This window comes from Panthera onca, chromosome D1 (assembly GCF_046562875.1).
Source record: "Panthera onca isolate mPanOnc1 chromosome D1, mPanOnc1 haplotype 2, whole genome shotgun sequence".
In the NCBI taxonomy this organism is placed as follows: Eukaryota; Metazoa; Chordata; class Mammalia; order Carnivora; family Felidae; genus Panthera; species Panthera onca.
This window is the reverse complement of record NC_138348.1, coordinates 15,410,772-15,426,967: the sequence shown is the minus strand read 5'-3', so window position 1 is coordinate 15,426,967 and position 16,196 is coordinate 15,410,772. Positions and strand designations below refer to the sequence as shown.

Here is a 16,196-nt window from a genome sequence, read left to right as displayed (position 1 = left end):
TCCCCTTTCTCTGTGGATGGAATAGAAAGTCTTATGGCCTCCGTCCCTTCCCATTTAAGATTGGGGAAACTGAGGCCCAGGAGAGTAATAATAAAAGTAACAGTAATAGCCCACACATAATGCCCTTTGTATTAGCTTACCTTAAGCATCAAGGGGAGGGACACCCTGGCATAGTGGCAAGAAAGATCTGGTTTCGGATCCTGGTTTTGCCACTCTGAAGCTGTGTGACCTTGTGTAAGTAACTAAACCTCTCTGAGACTCAGTTTCCTGGTTTGTAAAACATTGATGATGATACCTATTCTGCAGGGTTGTTGCATGGAGTAGAAATAATGGATGTAATGGATGTAAGTAGTGCCTGGCACCTAGTAAGGACCTGATCAGCGGTCTTTATTATTACTTAGGGACACAATGCAGGCCAGCCATTGGATAAGTAATGTTTTCCAACCCGGCTTGACAGCAAGAATTACTCAAGGAACTGGTTGGAAACAGATTCCCAGGCCTCATCCCCTGCAGTCTGTGGAGAGGCATGGGAATCTATAGTGTAACAAGTTACCAGGTGATTCCTATCAGGCAGTTCTGGAAGACATCCAGGAATCCACTGCTCTAACCTATTGGTTTGGCTCTTTTGTTCTCTCTGCACCTGGCCCCATATTCAGTAAAACTTTAGCTTTTGCTTGAAGGTAGACATGATTAAAAGGTCAACTGTCATTATATACTCTCAAAGAGAATGTGCCTTGAACTTTGCACAGTAGATTTATCCCTGAAAAGCTGTTTGCAAATGGAATTTGGTTGTGTGTGTGTGTGTGTGTGAGAGAGAGAGAGAGAGAGAGAGAGAGAAAGAGAGAGAGAGAGAGAGGAAGGAAGGGAGAGAGAACAGGCATATATCTAATGCCTTAGTTTGCTATTCAAGGGAACGCATTCAATTCAACTGCATAGATATTATTTGCGGGGATACGATGATAAAGAGGGTGCAGGAGCTGTCTTCATGGGGCGTACTTAGAGTCCATTGAGGAAGATGGTCAGATAAACAGGCAGTTACAACACTGTGGTTGACATGAGGTTAGCACAGGGAACTATGAGAGCGTGGAGGGAGAAGTACCCCCAACTCAGGGCTGGGGCATCTGGGAAGTTCTAGGGGAAGTGACATCTGAAGAGGAGACCTATACAATGGGCTCTAGTCTCAAATCCTTTTGGAAAGCCAATGATCCTTCCTTAACGTATCCATGCGGAAAACTGAACTTTCACGTCATGGTAAGCCTGGGGGCATTGGTGCCACCACCCCACCGCACAGATGTTGAGTTCCTGCTAAGGGCAAGACACGCAGTGAAATGCTGCAGGGCAGCAAGGGTGACAGAGGCCCAATTCCTGCCCTCAGGGAGTCTACACCACACCTCCTCAGGATTCATTTCATTTCTCATGTAGGTCACCGATCCAGTGTGATCTGTTTATGACTGAACAGGTAGTTATTATTTAGGTCTTAACTCCCTCTACTGAAAAGGAGTGTTTACTCCCTCTCATCACCATGTGGCAGGGAAATCCCATTCTAACCAACACGTAAACGTGGGCATACAATTTACCCAGGAGAAAATCAAAGTGCCTGCTGGAGTTCACAGCGCCGTTCGCAAGATACAAGTCATGAAGCTGTGGAGGCCTGGATGGATCTCGAGGGTCTGCAGAGTCCGTATCTGGGGCAGCCTCCAGACGTGGCAGCTCCCGGAGTAAGTCAAGCTCCGCTTCCCTCTGGGCCTCATGGACACGACTGCCTTTCAAACCACCTTCCTCTGCCCCCAGAAGGGAAAGCGGTCGGGATTCCTTGTGCATTATAATAATCACATCGGGTTTAAGCACAAGGTGGCAAGGGGTTTAGGTCGGCAGGTGGGGTCCTCATTCCGACTGTGCTTGTCTGCGTGTTCAGTCTGGTAGGAGCTGCTTGGACCTTTTAAGTGGAGGTGTGTTCCCATCTTGCAGGTGGGAAACCTGAGGCACAGGAGGTGTCTGGAGGCCGCGTCTGGGGCTTTGCACCCTGCTGCACACACACCCTGGCCCAGACTCATGATTCAAAATCTCCCCTGAACACCAACCCTCCCCCCCAACCTCCCATTCCCTGCATCTCCAAAGAACAAGCCTAAAGCATCTGCCTCCTGTTTTTTTTTTTTGCCAAGTTGCTCCCACTTCCTGAGACCCTGCCCCCCACTATCTGCCTGGTGAAATTCAACCCATCCTTCAAAGCCCAGCTCAGGTGTCACTTCTCCTCCTGGCTGGAATTCATCTCTCCCTCCCTGGCACTCCTTGGTTTGGCCCTTTCTCTCATTACTTCTCCTAGGGCAACAGGCTTAGCCTCCTTCCTAGACCCTCAGTTCTGTCCTCCGTGCACGCGCCTAGTAGTAACAGCACAGTTCTCCTGAACCCCTTTGAGCTGGCGGTCTTCTTTGATGAGGTGATGAAAGCTGCCAGAAGAGCAGCTGACTGAGGCCCATTACGTGTCAGGCTGGCTGTTTAGGACTCTTCTGCCCATTATCTCAGGTAATGGCCAGTCAAGTCTCTCTAGACGGGTACCAGGATCATCTCCACTCCACAGAGGAGTGGGGAGGCCCAGAGAGGTGAAATGCCTCCTCGGAGGTCACACAGCTAGTACTACCCGTAAAGCTAGGCTTACCATATGCCGGAGCTGGGGTCCTAATCCCTGGACCCCCTGCAGGGTCGCCTCTCTGCCTCCCTGCCCCGGGGAATGGGGGCGGGGAGAACACAACACACAGCGCGTCTCCTACAATTTAGGGGTTCATTCACCCTCAAGCGCACCCACCCGCCAGGTCTAGCAGGCCGGCGCCAGGTCGTTGTCTATATGCAGGCCTGGCTGAGCCCTCGGCAGGGATCTCGGCCAACATCTGGGGACCCAAACCCCGGGCCACGGAGCGGGGCCGGGGCTGGGGCGCCTGTACCGAGGGGTGCGGGCTCGCGGCGCGAGAGGCGCGGAGCCGGTCCCGGGTCCCGAGTCCCAGGAATGTGGGAGGGCTGGGCGGAGAGGGCGGGCACGGCGGGGGCGCTTCCTCTGCCCGCCGGAGGGGAGCCGCCAGGGCGCGCGCGGGGCGCGCCGCCGCCCCCTCCCCGCCGCCTGGCCGGCTGGGCGGGGGCGGGGGCTGCAGCGGGAGGGCGGCGAGGGGCCGCGGTGCTCGGCAGCCGCCTGGCCGGCCGGGCGGGAGGAAGCGATGAATATTCAGAGGGGGAGGGGGAAGGGAGGGGGCTGAGCGCTCGCCGCGGCTCCCTGCAGCCGGAGCCGCATGACGCGCGGAGGAGGCAGCGGGAGCCGCCGGAGCCGCAGCAGCCGGGATCAGGGCGCCGCGCGCGGGGGGTGGGCGCCTCTTGCTCCGCCCCACGAAGCCCCTGCGCGCCCAGGGACGCGTCCCCCCCGCGGCAGCCGCGCCAGGCTCCGCCGTGTGGCCGCCGCCGCCGCCGCCGCCGCTGCCATGTCCCCGGGGAAGCCCGGGGCGGGCGGAGCGGGGACTAGGCGGACGGGCTGGAGGAGGAGGAGGAGGAGGCGGCGGCTGGAGGCGGCGACGAGGGCGCCCGGGCTCGGGCGCACGGCGGGGCCCGACTCGCGCGTCCCGGGCACGTTCCAGGGCGCGCGGGGCATGAAGCGGGCGGCGCGGGAGGCGCGGCCGCCTCCGCGCTCGCCGGGGCTGCGCTGGGCGCTGCCGCCGCTGCTGCTGCTGTTGCGCCTGGGCCAGGTGAGCGGCCGGGTGGGCCGGGGCGGGGTGTGTGTGTGGGGTGGGGGTGGGGGGTGGGGGGAGAGCACGGAGGGTGGGGGCGGGACTGGCATCCCTTGCACCTGCCCGGGTGTGCCCTGCCTGCGGGGTCCGCGGGAGGTGGCGAGGGGCCCGAGAGCTCGGAGCCCCCCTCCTGGAGGGGGCTCGCCGGAACCCAGCCGGCCTCGCGCGCCGGCGACCGAGCCCCTGCCCCGGCTGCCCGGTCCCGGCGGGGGCGCGGCGGGACCCGGGGTCCGGGGTGCCCGTGGCCTCCCGTGGAAGCCCCCGCGCGGGCTCCAGGCCGTCTCTGGCCCGGCCCTTCCCGGAGCTGGTCACATCTGGCCGGCGCGGGCCCGGCTCGCCCGCCCGCGGCGGCCGGAGGGGGCGTGTTTGCGAAGGGCTCGCGTCGCGGAGCGGGGCCGGCCTGGCCGAGCGCGGCCGACCTCCGACCCGGCCCGCAGGGGCCCGAGGGGCCGGGCCGGAGGGCAGCGGCGGCGGCCCCGGGGGAGCCCGGGCAGGGCCGGGCTTGGGGCCGCGGGGCGGTGGGCGAGGCGCGGGGGCCTCGCGGCCGAGGGCACCGCTTCTGGGGAAAGTCTCCAGCCCCGGCAGAGGTGGCCACTCGCAAGCGTTCGTCAAGGCGACGGTCCCCCTTCCCGGGGAAGCCGCTGGCTTCCCTGGGCGTTGAAGTCGTGCTTTGTGGGCGCAGGCTCTCCCTCCCCACCGCCCTGTTTTCTAGCTTCGCTTTTCAGATAATGCTGTGCCTGGCATTTTGGCGGCCGATCTTTCTGAAAGCGCCGTTTCCCCTTCAGAGTATTCCCACTGGGGGCGAGGCAGGGCAGCTGGGAGACATTCCCATGTCACAGATAGGGAACTTAAGGGGGGGGGGGGAAGTGAAAGAGCAGAATCACCCAGCCCTGGCCGCGGGAGCTGAGCTAGCAGGTTGGTCCTCACCGCCTTCCAGGAGCCTGCTGGGGTCTCGCACCCGCGGCCGAAAGTGGCCTGGCGAGACCCCTGTTGTGCGTTTTGTTAATGAAAGTCTTGCTTGTTTTATACAAACGACGGCTCTAGGGAGATGATGCTTGAAGCCTGGGAGATGAGTTATTGGCTAAGGATGGAGCCTGGTTTCAGGGAAAAGTTTTCAGGCACAAATACAGGACTGCCTGACAGCAAAAACACAGCCTTGGGGCAGCAAGGAGGCCTCGCAGGCCGGCTGAGAAGGGAGTTGAGGCCTGGGGGTTCCAGCAACTCTCAGCACCCAAGGAGTTGCTCATGTCCCCTCCCAGTTTTCCTCAGTAGACTTTGGAAAGGACAGTGTGGCCTCCTACAGAGAATACTGGATTAGGCGTCGGAAGAATCAGCTCCAAGGGCCGGGCTTCAGGGCTGGGCATGCTCTTTTTAACAGCGTTTGTAGGGTGGGCTCACACCACCTGCCCCAAGAATTGTTTGAGGAGCTCCCACTGGCCAGTGTCTGAAACAGCTTTGTAAACCTTAAAGGGTGTCCAGATGGCGGTGTTACAGTAGGGTGAAGTGTGAATAGACTGTCTTCCTGTCCCTTTAAGGAAATTCATGGACAGCAGTCCATGAATTACGAAAAGAAAAAAAAAAAAAAAAAAAAGCCTCATAATTGAAGATCTCTTGTACCAAAGTTCATACTAAAGAAATACTTGATCTTCATTTATTTTTAGTTTGACACATATATTTTGTATTATATTATTATTACTTTGTCCATAATGGTTACTATGCTTTGAATCAGTGAAAAATTTCTTGGGTGAATTTATTGCTTGCCCAAGCCTTCCCTGTATCTCAGTATCACACTACCGCTCTCTGCGTGTCCCCGATTCAGATATTTCCTTTCTCTCGTTTGTTCTGTGGAAACTCAAGGGGACTCTTTCTATTTCTTGTTTTTGGATACATTATAAAATAGGAAATGTGAAAGGCTCTCTGAAAAAGCATTTTCACAATCCACAGTTGACAGTTCATTTTGATACTGAATATTTCAGGGAATTTGGGGGCCAGACCAGACTTTCAAGACAGCTCACACCCTTCATTTTTTTAGATGAGAATATTGAGGCCCAGAGAAGACAGTGATCAGGCTGAGGTTACCTGGCAAGAGTGTGGAGGAGACCGGATGGGCATCTGCATTGCCTAGTATTTTCACGGTGCCTTTTTTTTTTTTTTTTTTTTTTTTTTTTTTGCCATGTTTTCACTTTGCGGTTACTTTTCACACTAGGCACAGCCTTACCCCACCGAGTACTCCCAAAACTGTGGATGTAAATTGAACCTTTCAAGGTTGAAACATATTTGAGATCGGAAGTCATGTTTGAGATTTCTGAAGTTTGTGCATTTAGGAAATGTGGGTGAAGGTATCAGACTACCTCCCTAACATTTGATTGGTTTTCTGAGGCTTGGATGGTGTGTGTGTGTGTGTGTGTGTGTGTGTGTGTGTGTGTGTGTTAAATGGTGTCAACAGTAACAGGTTAAAAAAAATGGGCAACTCTTGGAAAAGGCACAGGTCTGTTTGTGAATTAATGAGGATGGGTGTGGAGGCTGGAAAGCAGAGAGATGCTGGAAGATTCGGTGCTTAGTAGGGCTGGAAAAGCCATTTTGACCCTGGCATCTCATTCCCCTTCTCCAAGACAGGAAGGACGGTCAGAGATGATTCCAGCATGAGGACGGTGCTGGTTGCAACGTCTGACTCCACCCATTCTTGTAGCATTTTTGCACACTAATTTTGGTTTATGTGTATGTTTTAGACAAGGTGACAAAGCAGTTTCCCCCCAACCTTGCCTCCTTTTCTTGGGAAATATAGCCCTGACAGAGTCTTTAAGAAATAGGTTGATAGTGGAGCTGCTTTAAAATGGGGGGAAAAAAGAAAGCTGGTGACCGATAGCTGTTTTGTTGGTCTTACAGTGTTTGGGATTTGCTTTTTCTTTGCTTTTTAGTTTCCTGGTGAGTAATAAGTGTTTGTGTCTATTATCAATAATAGCTAATCCTTAAGCCTGCTTACCTGCCTGCTTCATCTGGACTACAAAAAAATGTTTTGATTCCTCCTTAAGTTGCTTGTTAAATTCTCCTACGGGTGACTTTAAATATTTTTGTTTTGCTTCAGAACAACGGCGGAGGAACTGAGCGATGATGTTTTGTTTGCAGATGGTTTAAGAAAACAGAGCGGACTGGTTTATGGTTAGACTGTGACTTTGAGTTGATTTCAGGTTGAGCCCTACAATAAAGACAACCACGGATACCCAAGCTTTCCTGAGCAGAGACAATCCTGGCTCCTGTGTGAGCAACATTGGTCAGCAAAGAGGTCATTTAGCTCCTAAAAGTAATCCTTGCTTGGGGTTGAGGCCGAGGGAGAGTTGCTGAGTGGCTGTGGGCCTGGGTTTAGCCAGCACATCATCTGCAATTACTTCTTCGTCCATTCACTGCTTGGCCAAGGGAATTATTCTGAGTGCAGTGTAAGAGGCAATTTTCTGTGTGTTTCCTTTTTAACCTAGTGCCGCTGGTAATATTATAATTAATGGGCAACATCGTATGTGCCAAGGGTTTGGGTGCATTAAGTCATTTGACCATTTCAGAAATACTAAAAGGTAGGAGCCGTTTTATCTGAGAGAGAACTGAGGTTGGAACTCACCAATGATTCATAACCAGTATGTGGTAGAACCGGGTCTGATGTCTCCACCGCCCCAGTTCACTGTCCTGTGCTGAACAAAGCCGTGTGTTTTATTTATTTATTTATTTTTTATTTAAAAAAAAAAAAATTTTTTTTTTCAACGTTTTTTATTTATTTTTGGGACAGAGAGAGACAGAGCATGAACGGGGGAGGGGCAGAGAGAGAGAGGGAGACACAGAATCGGAAACAGGCTCCAGGCTCCGAGCCATCAGCCCAGAGCCTGACGCGGGGCTCGAACTCACAGACCGCGAGATCGTGACCTGGCTGAAGTCGGACACTTAACCGACTGCGCCACCCAGGCGCCCCATGCTGTGTGTTTTAGAGAAGGTCTTCAGTGTGCAGCTAAGAGATGAGGTGATGGATTTTCGGGGATGAAGAACAGGCTTGTGGGCCCTGAACCCTGATGGGGCAGGGAGTCACTGTGGCTTCTCTGAATCCTACTATAGGATCTGCTCCGTCCGTGCCACTGACAACCCAGGTGCCTCTTTCCTGCTCCTGTTGCTTTGAGACCCTGAGTCTTAGTGGAGACGGGGTGTGGAGGGGAAAGACCTGGGTTCGGGTCTTTGCTCTGCCAGTTCGTAGCTGCATAAACTTGGGCAAAGTCCCTCAAGCTCTGTGACTCCTCATGTCCTTATCTGGAAAATGGGACTGACACTTCCTGTTTCACTGGGCAGTTGAGAGGATCAAATATGATAGAAGAGGAACTGCTGTGTAAAATCGGAGGCACGATTCGATTGCTGGCTGTGGCTGCTGCTGTTATTTGGGGACAAGTGGGGCTTCACATCATTAGTTCATATAACAAATACCTATCAAGCGTTTCTCACAGAGTGGCACCTGCGGGCGTGCAAGATGAACTTAGCACATTTTTTTTTTTTTTTAACTATTAAGAATGATTTATTTTAGGGGATGTTAGTGGAAAAAGTTGCATATCAAGTCCATGATTTTATTTATTTTATATTTAAAAATTTTTTAAAGTTTTTAAAAAACGTTTCTTTATTTATTTTGAGAGAGGGAGGGAGGGAGAGAACCCCAAGCAGGCTCCCTGCTGTCCTCGTGGAGCCCGATGCGGGGCTTGAACTCACGAACCGTGAGATCATGACCTGAGGTGAAACCAAGGGTTGAACGCTTAACCGACTGAGTCGGCCAGGTGCCCCTCAGGTCCATGATTTTATAGGTAGATTGAGACTAAATGGAGTGTCATGGTATATAAATTTGCTTAAATTTAATAAAAAGCTGATCCAAAGGAAAATACTGGGTGAATAATTATGTAAGGGTGGTATGGTTATGGCAAACTTGTAAAGGTGAAACATTGCTTAAGTTTGGGAGATACTGGGTGTGCAGCAGGCACTGAGTGGAGGCCTGTGGGTAAGAAAGGGAGCCTGTCTTCATGACTTACAGGATTTGGGAGTGAGACATTACTCTGATTACCCCCAGCTAACCAGTGACAGTTGTGATGTAGGCTGTGTGTGTGATGTCCTTGTTGTCCTCCACACGTTCCCTGCCCCCAGCTTCTACAGGGATGAGTCGGGCAGGGATCTACATCGAGATCCCTGGAGGTGGCAGATATATCAGACCAGAGAAGTCCACAGCAACTTTGCCACCACCTTGTGTGGCTTTCCAGTGGCTTCTCTGGTGACACCTATGGGGACAGGAGCCATAGGAAATTTGTTATTACTTCCTTATTAGTGATAGCTGTGGTCTTCCCATTGTCTTAGAATTTCCATGGCATGTAAATGCCCGGGTGGAGGGCTGGTGGTATTGAGACCGAGGTTGGGGGGCATTTTGAAAGCAAAGTAGTGTCAGCTTCCACAGAAGGTCTAATTTTAAACATGCAAATAATTTTCAGTTCCACTTTTCCTTCTTCCTGTTAGAGGAAAGCTGTACCCTGTTGTCTTTTCTGAGTTTCGAGCAGACAATGTCGTCATTATGCCCCAAACTATCTCCTTCTCCAGGGCAGGAATGGGTGGTGGTTTTCTGGGTGCCTGTGCTGGGCCCCAGCCCAGTGTTAGTTCATGGCTTCTGAGTAAATAAGTGAGTGACTATTAAAACATAGTACTGGGGCGCCTGGGTGGCGCAGTCGGTTAAGCGTCCGACTTCAGCCAGGTCACGATCTCACGGTCTGTGAGTTCGAGCCCCGCGTCAGGCTCTGGGCTGATGGCTCGGAGCCTGGAGCCTGTTTCCGATTCTGTGTCTCCCTCTCTCTCTGCCCCTCCCCCGTTCATGCTCTGTCTCTCTCTGTCCCAAAAATAAATAAAAAACGTTGAAAAAAAAATTAAAAAAAAAAAAAATAAAACATAGTACCAACGTGGAGTCTATATAACACAGTGGTTCTTAATCTTCCTGGGGAGGGGGAGGTATTAAGACCCTTACAGAGTAAGTAAAAGCGAAGCTTCCTTTCCACAAAAGGAATGTACATATTTGCAATTTTGTATCCAATGTCAGGGGTTTCATAGGCTCTTCAAAATAGCCTATGAATCTCAGGTTAAAAACTCCCCAATGTAAAACTGTATACTGTTAGAAAAATACTAGTCTTTTTCAAAGATAACCACTGTGGGCATTCTTGGTTTCCTTCCGGGTGGGGGGAGGGGGAATGTTTCTTTGTATTGTATGCAAGTATCTGTATTCATCTTTTTAAAAAATTACATTAAAGAAAACTTTATGTATACATTGTATTCTACTTAGCCTTTCGATTTACCTTGTTGTCTTAGAGGTCATTTAATACCTGCTTTAACTCATTTTTTTAAATGACTGTCTGGGATTCTGATGTGTGAATTTACCACGATTTATTAGACCATTCCCATATCAATAGATACTTTAATTGTTTTTGCACCCCCCCCCCCCCCCCACATCTCTTACAAATCATGCTTCAGAGACTGTCTTTGGTACACATTTCTTGTCACTTTCACAACGATGTCCATACATTTCTAATTTTAGGGTTGCTGTGTTAGAGGGTACATGCGTTTAAAATTTGAGAGCTATTGTTAAGCTCTCCTATAAAAACATTGCCCCAGTTTATACCTGCATCCATAGGTGTGAGAATTGAGGGTTGTTTAATTTTTATTTTTTCATTTTTTTAAGATTAAACAAATTTTATTTATTTTTGGGACAGAGAGAGACAGAGCATGAACGGGGGAGGGGCAGAGAGAGAGGGAGACACAGAATCGGAAACAGGCTCCAGGCTCCGAGCCATCAGCCCAGAGCCTGACGCGGGGCTCGAACTCACGGACCGCGAGATCGTGACCTGGCTGAAGTCGGACGCTTAACCGACTGCGCCACCCAGGCGCCCCAAGATTAAACAAATTTTAAATAGTCTCTACACCCAACATGGGACTCCGACTGACAATCCCAATATCAAGAGTCGCATGCTTTACTGAGTGAGCCAACCAGGCGCTGTGAAAATTGTTAAATGTTTAAATCTGAGAGGCGAGAAGTTGTATCCTGACTTTTACTTATATCTTTATTTGAGTTAGTTGAATATTTTTTCTTATGTTTTGGGGTGTCTGCATTCCTTCCTTCCGTTTCTTTTCTGTTAACTCCTGGTTCGTTAAAAAAAAAAAAAAAGATTGCTATTTTGTTATTGATTTGTATAAGCTCTTTGGAAATTAAAGAAGTTCGTCCTTCGGTTCTGATTTGTGTTGGAAATACGTGTGTTTTCCAACTATTTTAGATGTGGCCCTTGTTCCTTAGTGACTTAGGGATAGATGAGATCCCTGGGTGGTGACGAGAATATGAAGCGTGGAACCAGACTGCCTGATTGCAATCCTGGCCTCCCACCTGACTAGCTGTGACCTTGGGTGGCGCCTAACCTTTCTGACCCTTGGTGTTTACATTTCTAAAGTGCTAATAATAATGGTAGTAGTGCTTCTCACACAGGGTAGTTGGATAAGTTGAGACTGCGTTATTATTGTTAAAGTTCCTTGTGTAAATGGATACGGAATTAGGAGAACAGTATTTAACAATGGGGCGCATGCCTGGTTTAGCCGGCGGGGCTTGTGACTCTTAATCTCGGGGCTGTGAGTTCCAGCCCCACGTTAGATGTAGAGATTACTTAAAAATAAAATCTAAAAAAAAAAGAAAAAAAAAGAAACAATATTTAATGAAAATTTTCCGTTTACTTAAGAGTTAGATTTAAAACATTTTTGTAAATGTTTATTTATTTTTGAGAGAGACAGAGTGTGAGCTGGGGAGAGCAAGAGGGAGAAAGACAGAATCCAAAGCAGGCTCCAGGCTCTGAGCTGTCAGCACAAAACCTGATGTGGGGCTCGAACCCATGACCTGTGAGATCACCACCTGAGCTGAAGTCGGATGCCTAGATGACTGAGCCACCCAGGTGCCCCAAGAGTTAGATTTAAAAAAAAAAAATTTTTTTTTTTAATGTTTTATTTATTTTTGAGACAGAGACAGAGCATGAGCAGGGGAGGGGCAGAGAAAGAGGGAGACACAGAACCTGAAGCAGGCTCCGGGCTCTGAGCTGTCAGCACAGAGCCTGACACCGGGCTCGAACTCACGGACCGCGAGATCGTGACCTGAGCCGAAGTTGGACGCTCAACCGACTGAGCCACCCAGGCGCCCCAAGAGTTAGATTTTAAAGTTAGGGCACAAGGCCATAATTTTGACTTTTCAAAATTGTGCTACAAAGTCTTCAAATTGGATTTAAGAGATTAAATCTGCAATGGAATGTATACTTATACACATATACATGTATGTGGAGCAGTGTAGGCTTTCCTGATAGCACAATTTAAATTATATTTCTCTTTTGACGGTGCATATAATTGAATTATAGATTAAATGACCGCGAGATATGACTGGAGAGTGGCCAATGTGGTCCTGGGCCCAGAGGGGCACAGGAATATTGACCATGTCCCTTAGAAAGACAGAGTCCTCCTTGCATTGACTTGAGTATTTCTCTGTGACCTGGCTGGCTCTAACTGTGGCTGCCCTGGTCTCTGGGTACATTTTCTGTAAGGACAAGAGGAGCTATTTAATGCCACCAACTGAAAGTTTAAATTTGTTTTTTTTAATGTTTACTTCTTTTTGAGTGAGCGAGTGAGAGAGAGAGAGAGAGACAGACAGAGACAGTGTGAGCCAGGAAGGGGCAGAGAGAGAGGGAGACACAGAATCTGAAGCAGGCTCTGCTCTGAGCAGTCAGCACAGAGCCTGACGCAGGCCTCGAACCCACAAACCAGATGCCCCCACTGAAAGTTTAAAGACATAATCCTTGGCTCTAATTGCGGGAGATGGGAGACCAAGAGAGTCTGTGCTGACTGCCGTCAGTTTCTATGGCAGCAAGGTGATCCTGCATTTCGTGCTGCTGGCTGAACTGGTTGCCTTCTCTTCATGTCCTTATGTCATGGGAGTTCGCTCTTCCCCACTGAGAGTGGACCAGGCTGATGGTCCTGTCCCCAAGGCCTGGAGAAGGAGAGCTGCTGGGAGGTGGTTGTGGGTATGCAGGGAGATTGCTACCCAGAGCTTAGTGCACTGGCTTTGGAGTCAGAGAGACCGGACTCCTCCGATTCCCAGCCAGGTGACCTTGGGCCAACAATTCTGATGCCCGGAGCCTCACTTGTTCTCATCGGGAAAATGGGGACAGCAAAGATACCTACCAAATAGAGTTGTGGTGGAAGACTGACTGGATCCAAATAACAAGTTCTTAGCATGAAATAAACCTTCAAAAGATGTTGGCTGTTGTTTTATTATCGTAATTTGTTGAGGTACGGGCATAATTTAGTACTTAAAAAGACTTAAAAATTGTTTTTACCTTATAGTTTAGAAAGCCCTTTGGCATATATGAGCTCATTCAACCCTTGAAACATTCCTGTGAGTTTGTCATTGTAATTTATGTCGTGGCTCGGTCTGTCCCTAGGTGACTTGTCCAACCCAGGTGGCACCTGTCTTTGCACAGATGTAGCCTAGTTGTAAAAGTCAGTCAAATATAATTAGCTTACAAGAGGCGAATTGGGCGGTTGAGTCCCCTGGTTGGTTCATACATACTTATTAGGTTGAACCATATGAAATGACTGTTTCTGGTCCTTTGAATATTGGTAATTGTATATGATTCCCCCTAATATAATCCAGAACATTTGTAGAAGTTTGGAAAACCAAAACATAGATGTATCTGCTGTAAAACAGCGTGTTTACATCTGTGGGTCATAAACCAATTTAAGTTATGAGCGGCATGAAAAAGCGATGGGCTAGAAAATATCAGGGTTTACTGCACGTAGAAAAGGTAAGTATTGTGTCGTGAAACTTGTTTCAGTTATGTAGACTTTGTGTGTCTTCGTACTGAATTACACAGAAAGTGGATTTCTTTTTCTTTTCTTTTTTTAAGATTTTATTTTTAAGTGATCTCCACACCCCAGGTGGGGCTCGAACTCACAACCCCGAGATCAAGAGTCACATGCTCTACCTACTGAGCCAGCCAGGCGCCCTGAAAGTTAATTTCTTATTGTGGCTTTAGGCATTGTCCAAAAAAACTGGAAGCTACTGTCATAGGGGATTGAGCGGCAGAAGATGTGGGGGTGAAGGTGGCTTCTGTTTCCAGAGACAATGGGACACCAGTATGAAGTCCCCAATTATGCATTGTAAGTGCCCCCATATGTAGCTGAAGACTGTCTTGCAGTGGCCGGTACAGGAAGGACCAGCTTCCAGGGAGGTGCATAGGAAGGGAGCAGGTCCACTGAAAGCTGAGGAGGCCTACTCTTAAGTAGCTGCCCTTCTGGAAACTTCAGAGGGACCACTTCTGAAGAACACTTGTGTAGAACAAGCCTTTGGCGATGCTTTGTGTTCTTTGGTTCAGGGTTAAGTAGAGAGCTAACACTGCCTGTTGTGTTGTGTGCTTTGGAAGAGAACTTGGGAGTCTCAGGTGGTCTGATGTTCTGAGGGATCATCACCCAGCTGGGGGATGGTTCTGAGGGATCATCACCCAGTGGGGGACTCACCCTTGGCCCTGCCTGGCCTTCCACCCCAGAATGTTTACCTCCAGGTTGTGCTGGCCTCACTCTTCTCATGCTGATCCTCTGGGGGCCCATAGCCCCCAGTTGGCCCGAGGGTCCTGATCCAGAGCTGGTTGGTTCAGTTCTGACGTAAGTTAGTACTGGTTGTTGTTGTTTTTAATATATACAAATTGGAAATATAGATAAATAAAAAAGAAGAAAGCAAAATTACCTGTAATCTCCACTTCCTGAACTGTTTTGATGGGTGATCCTTGTCTTTATTTATATTTTCTCCTTCCTTCCTTCCTTCCTTCCTTCCTTCCTTCCTTCCTCTCTCTCTTTCTCTCCCCCCTCCCCTTCCATCCTAAAATAGGACTACCTGCCACACGTGTTTTGTGACTTTCATTTTTCGTGTCTATATGTGTATTAGGACCAGGGGCAGAAGCATCCCTAGGGGGACCCCAGAAATCTACAGCATAAACATGAGGCTTTCTCCTGGAGGGTCACTGTTACTCGGTGGAAAGTGTTTTGAAACAAATAGGGACACAGTATAGATTAGATACCAAATATGCATCCAGAATGTTTTCGGTGAATGCAAGAGACCACAAAGACATCTCCAGTTCCTGGGGGTGTGAGTCCACTCTCTTCTGGGTTCTCGGGGGCAGTTTGTGGCAGTTTGTGAAGCAGTGACAATGTGTGGCAAACATTTTCCCCTGCCAGTAGATGTTCTCTTGTGTAACCTCAGCTGTTGCATCCTGCATTAGACAGAGGTCCTGGATCTCATTTCTCCTGTGATTAATCTTCTAGTGTGTTTTTTTTTAACATTTTTTTTTTTTGTTTTTTGCCACAATCAACACTATTCAGATGATACTGTGATTAAATCTCTGAACCCATCTCTGATGATTGTCTTCGGATGAATTGAGATAATAAAAATAACAATAGCAGCTACCACAGGTTGAATATTGTGGATTTTACCTATTGTGTAATCCTATGATGTAGGTACAGGGAGGGAAACTGAGGCCCGGAGAGTTACGATCTGGGTCATGGCCACACATCTCACCCAGCTAGCTGTTGGCTTCTTTGGGAGCACAAGAGGGGAGCCAGACAGTATTACCTACATGAGCGAGGCCATGTCTGAGTCTCCTGGATGGACAGCTGGACTTGAGGGCCATTCCCAAAGGTAGCAAGGCCATCTTCTGTGGGAAGGGTGTTGCCTAGAGTCATGCTGTGGCAGAAGTAAAATGCTTCCAAAAGCCACAAAAGATAAGGGTATCTTTGCTATAGATACGTGATAAAGGCTTCCTGAAACTTTGGGGTCTTGGCTCCAATCGAATGACATGTCTTGGCCTTCCTGTTGTGAATGTATTTGGGTTTTGTAGAAGTTGAATTTGGGCATGGGTGACCTGGCTTCAGAGTGTCCCGTAAGAAGAGGAGCACGGCCTTTGGTATCAGCAGAAGCGTGGATCCAAATCCACGCTCTTGTCCTACACCATGCGCCCCTGCTGTCTCCCCAGGTGCTTATGCTTCTTGGAACCCGTTGTGTCATCTGGAAACTGACAGTGGTTGCCAGGCCATGAGTTACTAGGGATAATTGGGGAAGGTGTATAAGGCACCCCGTCCAGTTTATGGTGTTCAGTAGGTACTTAATTTTCCACTTCCGATATACCCCTCTTTATTAACACACTGTCTCCTGGGGATGCAGTTGCCATGTGCCCAAGGTTGGAGGAGAACTTCTCTGAAGGTGTTCAAGTTTTCCTTTGAGCGGGGGAGAGAGGGAGAAAGAGGGAGAGAGAGAGGAGAGAGAGAATCCAAGCAGGCTCCGTGATGTGCTTGAACCCATGAGACTGT

At 49.4% G+C, this 16,196-nt stretch overlaps 2 protein-coding genes across 2 annotated transcripts in view; both read left to right on the top strand.

Moving 5' to 3' along the window:
* The window catches only part of FAM180B (family with sequence similarity 180 member B), a 336,925-nt gene that overhangs the window by 319,095 nt on the left and 1,634 nt on the right, over positions 1-16,196 (top strand). The gene's annotated exons all lie outside the window — the stretch shown is intronic.
* Positions 3,264-16,196, top strand: part of PTPRJ (protein tyrosine phosphatase receptor type J) — a 172,548-nt gene continuing 159,615 nt past the window's right edge. Inside the window, exon 1 of the mRNA XM_078433472.2 lies at positions 3,264-3,725. Within this exon, the coding sequence (XP_078289598.2) occupies positions 3,279-3,725 (447 nt within the window). The 5' untranslated portion in view covers positions 3,264-3,278. The remainder of the gene's footprint in view (positions 3,726-16,196) is intronic.